Raw genomic sequence first — 12,984 nt, 5'->3', positions numbered from 1 at the left:
ATAAAACAAAATATCATGTGGAATGTTCACTGTAAGGATTCAGAAAAATGAAAATAATTATGCTTTTTAATGACTCGTAAACGAGTTTTACTATGAAGTAACTGAATTTAGTGCACGTGTGGTACAGCTTGAACTTACAAATACAACTAAAATACAGATAAAAATATATGGCTTTTAAAAAGGCTGATAACACAAAGATGTCATAGTGTGTAGGGAACCTGGTCCTACATCAGGAGAACCCTCACAGTCATCAAAAGCATCAGCAAAGTCTGATGGACACTAAGTATTGTTTTTGCACAACCTTATTTAGCCAGAATAATACGAACAACACTCAGACATTTTTCGTCATACCTCAGAATTCTCTTCCAGTTCTCCAAAAACATCAGCAAAGTCTGACGGACTTTTCCTCAGAGTCTGGTCAGCAAGCAGTGTGTTGTCATTATAAGATGATACGAACTTAAAGTCACTGGTTCTAGAACCTGTCGTCAGATACGCGTCATAATTGTAAGTGCTGCGTAAAGTTCCTGTGCCGTCAACATCTGCGTTATTAGGAGGGAGATAAGCGCTGGGGATGGCGACTGCTCCGTCAAACAACAGTCTGGGCTTTCTCTTGCGACAAAACCTCACACCCAGCATGATGATGATGAAGGTCAGAAAAAAGGTGGACACAGACACCAGAGCGATGATCAGATAAGAGGTCAGTTTGGAAGTCTTCTCATCATAAGAAATATCCTTCAGTTCCGGCACCTCAGCCAAGTTATCAGAAATAAGTAATATAATGGAGCAGGTGGCAGAGAGAGAGGGCTGTCCGTTATCTTTCACTGCCACAATAAGGTTCTGTTTCATGCTGTCAGACTCTGAAATGTCCCGCTGTGTCCTGATCTCTCCGCTGTGGACACCGATAGTGAAAAGTCCCGGATCGGTGGATTTCACTATATGATAGGACAGCCAGGCGTTCTGTCCGGAGTCCGCGTCCATCGCTATCACTTTGGACACCAGAGAGCCTCCGTGTGCAGCTTTGGGGACCAGCTCGGTCATGAAGGAGTTGCCCTCTGGGGCGGGGTACAGGATCTGAGGACAGTTGTCGTTCACATCCGATATGAACACACTGACGGTCACGTTGGTGCTGAGCGGAGGAGAACCGTTGTCTCTGGCCATCACGTGGACTTTGAAACTCCTGAACTGTTCGTAATCAAACGACCTCACAGCCTGGACCACCCCCGTGTCTCCGTTGACTGATAGATAGGAGGACACCGGCGCACCGTTCACCTCACAATATAACAGTGAATAAATCACTGTACCGTTCTGTCTCCAGTCGGGGTCTCGAGCAGTGACGGAACATAAAGTGGAGCCAGCTTTGTTATTTTCAGTCACATATGCGCTGTAGGACTGTTCCTCAAACACAGGTGGGTTGTCGTTGATGTCTGCTACAGACAACTGAACAGTTTTTGAGGAGGACAGAGGGGGAGAGCCCTCGTCAGTGGCACTGATTGTAATGTTGTAATCAGACACTAGTTCACGGTCCAGTTGTCCTGTGGTCACCAGAGAATAATACTTTTTAATAGAGGGAACTAACTTAAAAGGGACATTTTGTTGAATTGAGCAGTGGACCTGTCCGTTATTCCCAGAGTCTCTATCCTGCACGTTGATGATGCCTACCTCTGTACCAGGTGACACATTCTCGGGTATGGGGTTATTAAGGGAATTCAAATATATTACTGGTTCATTGTCATTAATATCCACAATTTCAATAACTAATGTTGCATATGACGCCAGTCCCAAACCATCTTTGGCGCTAACCTGCATTTCATATGATGACTCTTTTTCAAAATTAATAGACCGTTTAACTGTAACGTCTCCAGTTTTAGGGTTTAAATTGAAAACTTCGTTTTCATCTGACACATGGTCAAGTCCATAATTAATTTCACCATTCACTCCCTCGTCTTCATCAGTTGCACTCACTGTAATAACCAATGTACCCAGAGGAGAGTTTTCAGGCACACTGGCTTTATAGACGCTCTGACTAAACACTGGTACATTATCATTAGCATCCAGGACAGTGACGTGTATCTCTACGGTGCCTGATCTTTGAGGAGAGCCACCATCATATGCAGTAAGCAAAAGCCTAAACTCATAATTCTCTTCTCTGTCTAATTCTTTATCTAAGACTAATTCGCCATATTTCCTACCACCACTCTTTGACTGTACATTTAATATAAAATGATCATTTTCTTGAAGTGAGTAGCTCTGAACAGCATTTTCCCCGATGTCTCCATCGTGCGCCTCATCTAGTAGAAATCGTACCCCCTTGTCCGCAGATTCCTGAATTTCAATTTTAAGTGCTTCCTCTTTAAACTGTGGTGAGTTGTCATTAATGTCTTGAACACGGACACTAACACGATGCAGCTCTAATGGATTTTCCAATACAAGCTCTTGCTTTATGACACACGAGGCCTTTTTCCCACAAAGCGCTTCTCTGTCGATCCGTTCTTGTACAATTAGACCTCCAGTGTTGAGATTTAATCCGCAGTACTTCACACCGTTGTCCTCAGAGTCGATACGAGCCTTGCGAGCAGACAGTCTTCCTAAATCAAGTCCCAGATCCTTTGCGATATTTCCGATCACAGATCCACGTTTCATCTCCTCCGGAATGGAGTAGCTTACATCCCCCCTGACTGAGTGGAGGACAAGCAACGCAAAAGCAAATCTGTAGCGCACCACAAATCTGCTGTATCCCATTGTTACTGTAAGGAAAACCCACACGTCAAAACCATTTGCTTGTTCAAATATATCAATGGTAGATAGGTGAAGTCTTCCAGTCATAAGGAAGCAGATCCACACTGCTTCATTAGATTCAGCCTCTAAATTCGATGAGACAAAAGGGTGGAGTATGGTCCTCACTTCAATTTACTGGTACATACTGACACCATGAGTGTTTTAGGGGTATAACAGGATAATTATTTTAGTACATCTAAGACATAAACTTATTGGACGAGTCTTCTCACGTTTTATGAGAAAACACTGTCAGCTTATAAATTAGCAGGCTATGAGCCTGTGAGAATTGGTATATATTATGTTTTTATTCATACCAATGACAGTGAACTTACAAGACCATTAGATAACTGTTGTAAATTGTATTTGTGTGCTGTTAATTATTCCCAATTGTTTTAACATCAACACGGGTCGATTTAGAGAAACCATTCACCTGCAGTTTGTCAACTCAAAGGCGAGATCGTGCATACATTTTAATTTCTTTTTATGCTTTATTCTCTGGCAATGAGCAACAAGTATTACAAAACACCAGTAGCACATGAATCTAATGTAGAAATATATTAAAGAATGACGTTTACTATTATTCTTCATCAAGTCTTGGATATATAAAAGGATAGTCGGGGATTAAAGGATTTTAAATTAGACAATCATTACATGCTCTAGGCACGTGTCGACTGTGGAAAACTTCAAGTTCTTGGGGTCTACCATCTGCCAAAACTTGATGTGGGACAACAACAACTCAGAAAGGCTCAGGAGAGTATTTACTTCCTGTGGCAGCTGGTGGGGCTCAACCTGCCACAGGAGCTGTTAATCTAGTTCTACTCTGCGTTCATAACATCTGTCCTCTGCCCTTCTATCACACTCTAGTTTGAAGCAAACACCAAACAAGTCAAGCAGAGACTGCAGGGCACAGTGAAATCTGCGTATTTGCTGCTCCCCTGCCCACTTTGCAAGACTTGTATACTCTTTGAACATGTACTTGAGAGCTGTCAACGACCAGAAGCAAATGCATTGTATATGTTAGAATACTTGGCCAAAAAAGTTGATTCTGATACTGATTCTGAATGTTGCATAAACAAGAAAAACTTGGGGCCACGCTAGTAAAACACAAACACTAGCCTCAGTTTTAGTTTAGTAATACTTGGCCAGCAAAATGATTCACTCCGAAAAAGTATAGCCCTGCGACCAAAGAAAAGATTGAGAACAGGAAAACTTAAAAAAAAATCACTATCACAACAATTTTACTCCAATAAAATGTCAGATAAACGAACAGAACTTATTGCTAAAAACTAACCAGAACATCATGCTGCAACACATTCTCACATCAACCAAATTCAGGAATGATGGGCATCGTTGTTAATGTTTTTCAACAAAAAAGAGCAATTATACAATCAGAAAAAAGACAACGGTTTGATGGTTTGATGGTAAAACAAAAATAATAACATCCCAGAGAGATGAAAACCGTGTGTTTACATGTCGCATAACTTTCTCTGCGACTGTGATTGTGCATGCATGTGTGAAAAATAGTGTGCAGGGTGTAGTTGTTATTATCATCCTATGTATATGCTGCTTTCAGATCTGCACGTTATCAACAAAAGTTTTTTTCTTAAGGAGGAAAAGTTATTAGAAAAGCTGTTTATGATTTTTTTAAACATAAGTTTAGATGGCAAATATCAAAACAAATGTTCAAGCTCAACGGTTCACAATGTCTTGAGTTGCCACCGCGGTACGAAACTGTTGGAGAGAAAAAATGAATAAAAACAACAAATGAATGAAAAATTATTTAGCGATACTGATAGAGTTCCTACCTCAGGTGAAACATCAAAACTTCGAAAAGCATCAGCAAAGTCTCATGGACTTTCCCTCAGACTATACTAACTGTTTTAGATCAAAATATAAAAACAACCTATTGTGACATAAAATCCGAGTAGTATTTCAGGTAGAATACCTAACGTCTCAACTCAAGTGATTCAAAACCGGAAACACATTGTTACTCTGAAAGATCAGCCACAAATACTACTACAGTAATAAAAAATTTGAAAAAATAAACGAAACGAATTACTACTCAGCCTACACAAAATATGATAACAAAGAAGAAAATTGATCAGCACAAAGGACAGCGACATGACTGAAGACAGATAGTAAATTTGTTTTGCTAAAAAAATGTGTACATCACTTTAAACACTTAAATTATTACAAAAATGTTGGCTATATATGTGTGTAATTGTTTGTTATGTACTTAAGACAACTGGTAAAGCTTAAAAGGCACATGTTCCTACCTCAGGAGAACCATTACAATCGCCAAAGGCATCAGCAAAGTCTGATGGTCTTTTCCTCAGAGTCTGGTCAGCAGGCAGTGTGTTGCCATCATAAGATGATACGAAGTTAAAGTCACTGGTTCTAGAACCTGTCGTCAGATACGCGTCATAATTGTAAGTGCTGTGTAAAGTTCCTGTGCCGTCAACATCTGCATAATTAGGAGGGAGATAAGCGCTGGGGATGGCGACTGCTCCGTCAAACAACAGTCTGGGCTTTCTCCTGCGACAAAACCTCACACCCAGGATGATGATGATGAAGGTCAGAAAAAAGGTGGACACAGACACCAGAGCGATGATCAGATAAGAGGTCAGTTTGGAATTCTTCTCATCATAAGAAATATCCTTCAGTTCCGGCACCTCAGCCAAGTTATCAGAAATAAGTAACATCATGGAGCAGGTGGCAGAGAGAGAGGGCTGTCCGTTATCTTTCACTGCCACAATAAGGTTCTGTTTCATGCTGTCAGACTCTGAAATGTCCCGCTGTGTCCTGATCTCTCCACTGTGGACACCGATAGTGAAAAGTCCCGGATCGGTGGATTTCACTATATGATAGGACAGCCATGCGTTCTGTCCGGAGTCCGCGTCCACCGCTATCACTTTGGACACCAGAGAGCCTCCGTGTGCAGCTTTGGGGACCAGCTCGGTCATGAAAGAGTTGCCCTCCGGGGCGGGGTACAGGATCTGAGGACAGTTGTCGTTCACATCCGATATGAACACACTGACGGTCACGTTGCTGCTGAGCGGAGGAGAACCGTTGTCTCTGGCCATCACGTGGATTTTGAAACTCCTGAACTGTTCATAATCAAACGACCTCACAGCGTGGACCACTCCCGTGTCTCCGTTAACTGATAGATAGGAGGACACCGGGGCACCGTTCACTTCACCAGGTAACAGAGAATAAATCACTGTACCGTTCTGTCTCCAGTCGGGGTCTCGAGCTGTGACGGAACATAAAGTGGAGCCAGCTTTGTTATTTTCAGTTACATATGCGCTGTAGGACTGTTCCTCAAACACAGGTGGGTTGTCGTTGATGTCTGCTACAGACAACTGAACAGTTTTAGAGGAGGACAGAGGGGGAGAGCCCTCGTCAGTGGCACTTATTGTAACGTTGTAATCAGACACTAGTTCACGGTCCAGTTGTCCTGTGGTCACCAGAGAATAATAATTTTTAATAGAAGGAACTAATTTAAAAGGGACGTTTTGCTGAATGGAGCAGTGGACCTGTTGGTTGTTGTCAGAATCTGCATCCTTCACGTTAATGATGCCAACCTCTGTACCAGGCAGTGCATTCTCTGGTACAGGATTTGTCAAAGACTTAACAGAAATTACAGGAATGTTGTCATTGATATCAATGACATCAAAAGTTACCTTCGTGTATGATGTTAATCCTAAACCATCCTTTGCTTTAATGCGAAAATCGTATGTTGCAACAGACTCATAGTCAATCATACCATTAACTTTTATTTCCCCCTTTCTACGGTCTATGCTAAAGACCTTCTTCACATCCTCAGTAACATGTCCGAAATCATACGTGACATCTCCGTTTACTCCCTCGTCTGCATCAGTTGCGCTCACTGTGACCACTACAGTATCTAGAGGAGAGTTTTCAGGCAGGCTGGCTTTATAGACGCTCTGACTAAACACTGGGACATTATCATTAGCATCCAGGACAGTGACGTGTATCACCACGGTACCTGATCTTTGAGGAGAGCCACCATCCAGAGTTGTAAGTAGCAAATTAATGTCCTGTTGTTTTTCACGATCAAGCTCTTTATCGAGAACGAGCTCTATTGTGTTTCCACTAGTGGCCAAAATAAAATTATCGTTGTGTTTAAGGCTGTAGTGCTGGACGGAATTTTGGCCTACATCCGCATCGTGCGCCTCCTCTATCACAAAACGAGCTCCCCTCACTGCAGACTCACGGATTTCTAGATTGATCAATTCATCGTTAAATTGTGGTGCATTATCATTAATGTCTAGAATGTGTAGACTGAAATGATGCAGCTCCAGCGGATTCTCTAGTATTAGATCGCGTTTTAGTACACATGACAGCTTTACTCCACACAGTTCCTCTCGGTCAATCCTCTCGGCTACAGTTAAATCTCCAGTACTGCCATTAATGTCACAGTATGTTTTGCGATTCCCTGCTGCATCAACACGGGCATTTCGAGAAGACAGTTTACTCGGGTCCAGGTTCAGATCCTTCGCTATATTTCCGATAAGAGATCCGCGCTTCCTTTCCTCCTGAACAGAATAGCTCACGTCAGCGTAGGCAGCTTGACACAATAGAATTACTACGATGCAGATCATCTGGCCTCCCATCATGGCAGTGCCTTTATCAAAGACAAAAGTCCAGTAAAGATTTTAAATTCAGTAAGAACTGTTTAGTTCTGGTAAACGACAGCTAACATCAGCAACTCTTGCTGAATCCACAAAGCAAAGGCGATTAAAAATGATGGTCTGCCCAACCGACGATGGGGTGGAAATGTTTACACAGACTGGCAAAGAGTGACACCATGAGTTCAATGAAAATATAGCAGTAACGTTTTAGTTCATCTGGAAATATTATTTTCTTGACCATTTTGTAAACCATCATTACACAGTGTTGCATAGTGCAAAAAATGAGATATTGATATACAGCTAAAAATTAAATATGTTCAGTTATTTGCAACAATAATCTTTGTTTTTAGCTTTTTGTAGATCACCAATAATTACTACCAACATTAAAAAACAGTCTCTAAGTAAAACATTCAATACAAATAATTGCAAACTATGATTTTGACAGATTCAACCTCTAACAGCCTTCTCCAACGTCAACCTCTAACAAATTATCAGATTGAAAAGACAGACTGACTAACAAAGAAACAAATCATACATGCTGACAAACTTTAATGAGCTATAAAAGCCTTATGAAGTCAATTTCCAGCCTGAAATCAGATCTTACTGATGCATGGCTGTGCTGAGAGAGAGAAGGAGAAGGTCAAACTTAATGTGTGGAAATAATGTTTCTTTGAATGAGACAGTAGTAATTTCTCCTAATCATACTTTTTCAAAACTCATTATCTGTACTATCAACATGCAACTTGACCAACAGTTACTCTCACCTGAAAAACTCAAAACACCAAAACAGTCCATATATGTCTCAACATACACTTGTTTGTTAACTGAGAAAAATAAACTGCAAAAACAAAAAACAAACAAACAAACAAAAACTACCAACCCATTAAATCACGGTTACAATTATTTTTAAAGGCTTAAAGAGTTCAGATTAAACCTTTCCAACTTCCCACTGCCACTAACTGTTGAATATGAAGTACTATTAAGTTAAGAATTAGTGTGCAAATTGGAATATAGTTTGATTATATACACAGCAATATCCAATGTAACTGATGGATATAATGATTTTTCATTACATTTAAGAAGCATAAGAAATAGTGTTTCAGGATTAAACACAGATCTGAAAATTGCTAAATCAGTCAAAATTATTTCCATAACAGCATTGCATTTTCATAGATTGTAACATCTTATAAAACCTAGATATGCATAATATTGTTACTTTCTAAAATCTAAATTAAGAGTTATTTAGTGATGATTTCTACACTCGAAAAAATATTTTGTACAGAAAAATAGCCCATCCAACTCCAAGAACTACTAATAACACATTCATGATTAAAATATTGCATGAGCTCACTAAGATAAAGAATAACATTGATAAGCCTCTTTTTGTCCCATTGTATTGTTATGTTCATTTAAAAATTAGTTGTGGTTGAAGACTACAGCTCACCCATGTGGATTAAAAATGTGTCTTCAAAGTCTGGTAAAAAAAAGTGAAACTGAAGCTGTAATCCTAGTTTCTGAGGGGAAAAAAAGAGAAAAAACTAGCAGGGTTGAAACTTTACATACATCACAAGAGCAACAGCAAAGTTCAGCACCAAGGACAGAATCACGGAGAGCAGCCAACTATCTGCACTGGCAGATATAGAACATAACATAAAACAAAATATCATATGGAATGTTCACTGTAAGGATTCAGAAAAATGAAGATGATGATGCTTTTCAATGACTCGTAAAAGAGTTTTACTATGAAGTAACTGAGTTCCGTGTACGTGTGGTACAGTTTGAAGTTACAAATACAGCTAAAAATACAGATAAACGTATATGGCTATTAAAAACGGTGATAACAGAAATATGTCATAGTGTGTAGGGAACCTGGTCCTACATCAGGAGAACCCTCACAGTCATCAAAAGAATCAACAAAGTCTGATGGACACCAAGTATTATTTTTGGACAACCTTATTTAGCCAGAATAATACGAACAACACCCAGAGACATTTTTGGTCATACCTCAGAATTCTCTTCCACTTCTTCAAAGGCATCAGCAAAGTCTGATGGACTTTTCCTCAGAGTCTGGTCAGCCGGCAGTGTGTTGTCATTATAAGATGATACGAACTTAAAGTCACTGGTTCTAGAACCTGTCGTCAGATACGCGTCATAATTGTAAGTGCTGCGTAAAGTTCCTGTGCCGTCAACATCTGCGTAATTAGGAGGGAGATAAGCGCTGGGGATGGCGACTGCTCCGTCAAACAACAGTCTGGGCTTTCTCCTGCGACAAAACCTCACACCCAGCATGATGATGATGAAGGTCAGAAAAAAGGTGGACACAGACACCAGAGCGATGATCAGACAAGAGGTCAGTTTGGAATTCTTCTCATCATAAGAAATATCCTTCAGTTCCGGCACCTCAGCCAAGTTATCAGAAATAACTAACATCATGGAGCAGGTGGCAGAGAGAGAGGGCTGTCCGTTATCTTTCACTACCACAATAAGGTTCTGTTTCATGCTGTCAGACTCTGAAATGTCCCGCTGTGTCCTGATCTCTCCGCTGTGGACACCGATAGTGAAAAGTCCCGGATCGGTGGATTTCACTATATGATAGGACAGCCAGGCGTTCTGTCCGGAGTCCGCGTCCACCGCTATCACTTTGGACACCAGAGAGCCTCCGTGTGCAGCTTTGGGGACCAGCTCGGTCATGAAGGAGTTGCCCTCCGGGGCGGGGTACAGGATCTGAGGACAGTTGTCGTTCGCATCCGATATGAACACACTGACGGTCACGTTGCTGCTGAGCGGAGGAGAACCGTTGTCACTGGCCATCACGTGGATTTTGAAACTCCTGAACTGTTCGTAATCAAACGACCTCACAGCGTGGACCACCCCCGTGTCTCCGTTAACTGATAGATAGGTGGACACCGGGGAACCGTTCACCTCACCAGGTAACAGAGAATAAATCACTGTACCGTTCTGTCTCCAGTCGGGGTCTCGAGCAGTGACGGAACATAAAGTGGAGCCAGCTTTGTTATTTTCAGTCACATATGCGCTGTAGGACTGTTCCTCAAACACAGGTGGGTTGTCGTTGATGTCTGCTACAAACAACTGAACAGTTTTAGAGGAGGACAGAGGGGGAGAGCCCTCGTCAGTGGCACTGATTGTAATGTTGTAATCAGACACTAGTTCACGGTCCAGTTGTCCTGTGGTCACCAGAGAATAATAGTTTTTAATAGAGGGAACTAACTTAAAAGGGACGTTTTGCTGAATGGAGCAGTGGACCTGTCCGTTTGTCTCAGAGTCTCTGTCCTGCACGTTAATGATGCCCACCTCTGTACCAGGTGGGGTGTTTTCTGGTATGACATTGGTTAAAGACTTCAAACTGACCACAGGGGCGTTGTCATTAACATCAGTGATAGAAATTATGACCTTGGCGTAAGACGACAACCCTAATCCATCTTTTGCTTTGATTCGTATTTCAAATGATTTAGTAGCTTCATAGTCAACGTTGCTAATTACTTGTATCTCACCTACTTTACGTTCAATACTAAATATCTTCTTCACATCTTCTGTAACGTGTCCAAATTCATACGTGACATCTCCATTTACTCCATCGTCTGCATCAGTTGCGCTCACTCTGACCACTACAGTATCTAGAGGAGAGTTTTCAGGCAGACTGGCTTTATAGACGCTCTGACTAAACACTGGGACATTATCATTAGCATCCAGGACAGTGACGTGTATCACCACGGTACCTGATCTTTGAGGAGAGCCACCATCCAGAGTTGTAAGTAGCAAATTAATGTCCTGTTGTTTTTCACGATCAAGCTCTTTATCGAGAACGAGCTCTATTGTGTTTCCACTAGTGGCCAAAATAAAATTATCGTTGTGTTTAAGGCTGTACTGCTGGACGGAATTTTGGCCTACATCCGCATCGTGCGCCTCCTCTATCACAAAACGAGCTCCCCTCACTGCAGACTCACGAATTTCTAGATCCATCATTTCTTCCTTGAACTGTGGTGAGTTATCATTAATATCCTGAATGTGTAGACTAATCCGATGGAGCTCGAGAGGATTCTCCAGAACAAGCTCATATTTCAGGATGCACGAAGCCTTCTCTCCACAAAGCCCCTCTCGGTCAATCCTGTCGGCAACAACCAGTTCTCCATTGTTCAGGTTTATCTCACAGTAACGTTTGTCCGTCGCATCTGTGTCAATGCGGGCCCTTCTGTTAAAGAGTGCGCCGGTTTGCAGCCCGAGATCCTTTACTAAATTTCCAATAAGTGATCCTCGCTTCATCTCCTCTGGGAAAGAATAGCTCAGATCTCCACATGCCACACGCAAAAAAAGGAGGAGGATATGGAAACGCGGGTGAAACGCCAAAAAAATTGGCTTCATTGTCAATATATAGTTTGTAAAAAAACTGAAGAATCTATACACGGAGCCCAGCTCAGGCACTTTAAACGAATAGCAACCACAATGCAGAGTGATATGGTAACCTCTCAATGCGTGTACACTGTTCACAAACAGAGGAATTTAATCATTTTAGGGCTGGTGTGTAGCGACACCGTGAGCTATGTTCAACAATTGCACCGATTAAAACATCCAACAGGATCATTGTAAATTCTATTTAAACCTGCTTATTGCAGCACACCATCAACAAACATAATTCATAAAAAAACGTCTAATTCACTCGTTTTGTAAAACTGAAAAGCTTTAGTCGCCATAGCCATTGTATGTACATAAGAAGTTGTGGTATCCTGCTCCCTCAAAAGTTTTTGATTTGTTTTGCTTGGAAAGTTGTGGTAATTTGTCCAATTATCATAGTACCCCTGAGTCGGCCTTGTATGATGAAATTCAAATTTTATTTGTCACATACCCACCGTACACAGTATAACTTGGAGAAATGCTTAGAGGCCCAGTTGTGGCATAATAAATACTTTTCCAATATGATTCAGATATGACATTTAAAAGTGTCCTGCTTTTTTCACGTTAATATGAATATCTGTTTTTTTTTTTTTTTTTTTTTTTTGATTGTGATTATTGGTTTGGCTTATCTCAAATACTGCAGGAACTTTAGGTTCTTCAAACTAGAGCATATCCTTTTGACTACATTGTTACTTAAGTGTCTATTAACTTGCATGTCCATACGCTATTACCAACTATTTAACTAGAATGACAAAGAAACAAATCATACGTCCTATAAAGCGTTCACGGTTTATAAGAACCTTATGATGTCAATATCCAGCTTTAAATTAGATCTTATTGATGCATCGCTGTACTGAGAGAGAGACGGACAAGGTTAAATTTAATGTGTGGAAATAATTTTTCTCTGAATGAGACAGCAGTATTTATTCCTAATCATACTTTTTCAAAACTCCTCATACAGTCTGTATTATCAACATGCAACTTGAGCAACAGTTACTCTCACCTGAAAAACTCCAAACACCAAAACAGTCGATACATGTCTCAACATACGCTTGTTAGTGACTGAAAAAATAACTTCCAAAAAAAACTACAAACCAATCAAATCAAGGTTAAGCTTATTTTAAAGACTTTAAGAGTTCAGATT

The 12,984-nt window shown here is 40.8% G+C and overlaps 1 protein-coding gene across 15 annotated transcripts in view; it reads right to left on the bottom strand.

Annotated features, from left to right (window-relative positions):
- Positions 1 to 12,984, bottom strand: part of LOC137133993 (protocadherin gamma-A11-like) — a 238,444-nt gene that overhangs the window by 160,639 nt on the left and 64,821 nt on the right. The window contains exon 1 of one of the 15 annotated variants that reach the window (XM_067518299.1): positions 9,435 to 11,887. The exons of the other annotated variants lie outside the window; for them this stretch is intronic. Coding sequence (XP_067374400.1) covers positions 9,435 to 11,810 — 2,376 coding nt within the window. The 5' untranslated portion in view covers positions 11,811 to 11,887. Of the gene's footprint in view, positions 1 to 9,434; positions 11,888 to 12,984 lie in introns of those variants that run through there. 15 annotated transcript variants of the gene reach the window in all.

The sequence above is a fragment of the Channa argus genome, chromosome 10 (genome assembly GCF_033026475.1).
Source record: "Channa argus isolate prfri chromosome 10, Channa argus male v1.0, whole genome shotgun sequence".
Classification (NCBI taxonomy): Eukaryota; Metazoa; Chordata; class Actinopteri; order Anabantiformes; family Channidae; genus Channa; species Channa argus.
The sequence above is the reverse complement of the archived record's forward strand: the minus strand, read 5'-3'. Positions and strand labels throughout refer to the sequence as shown.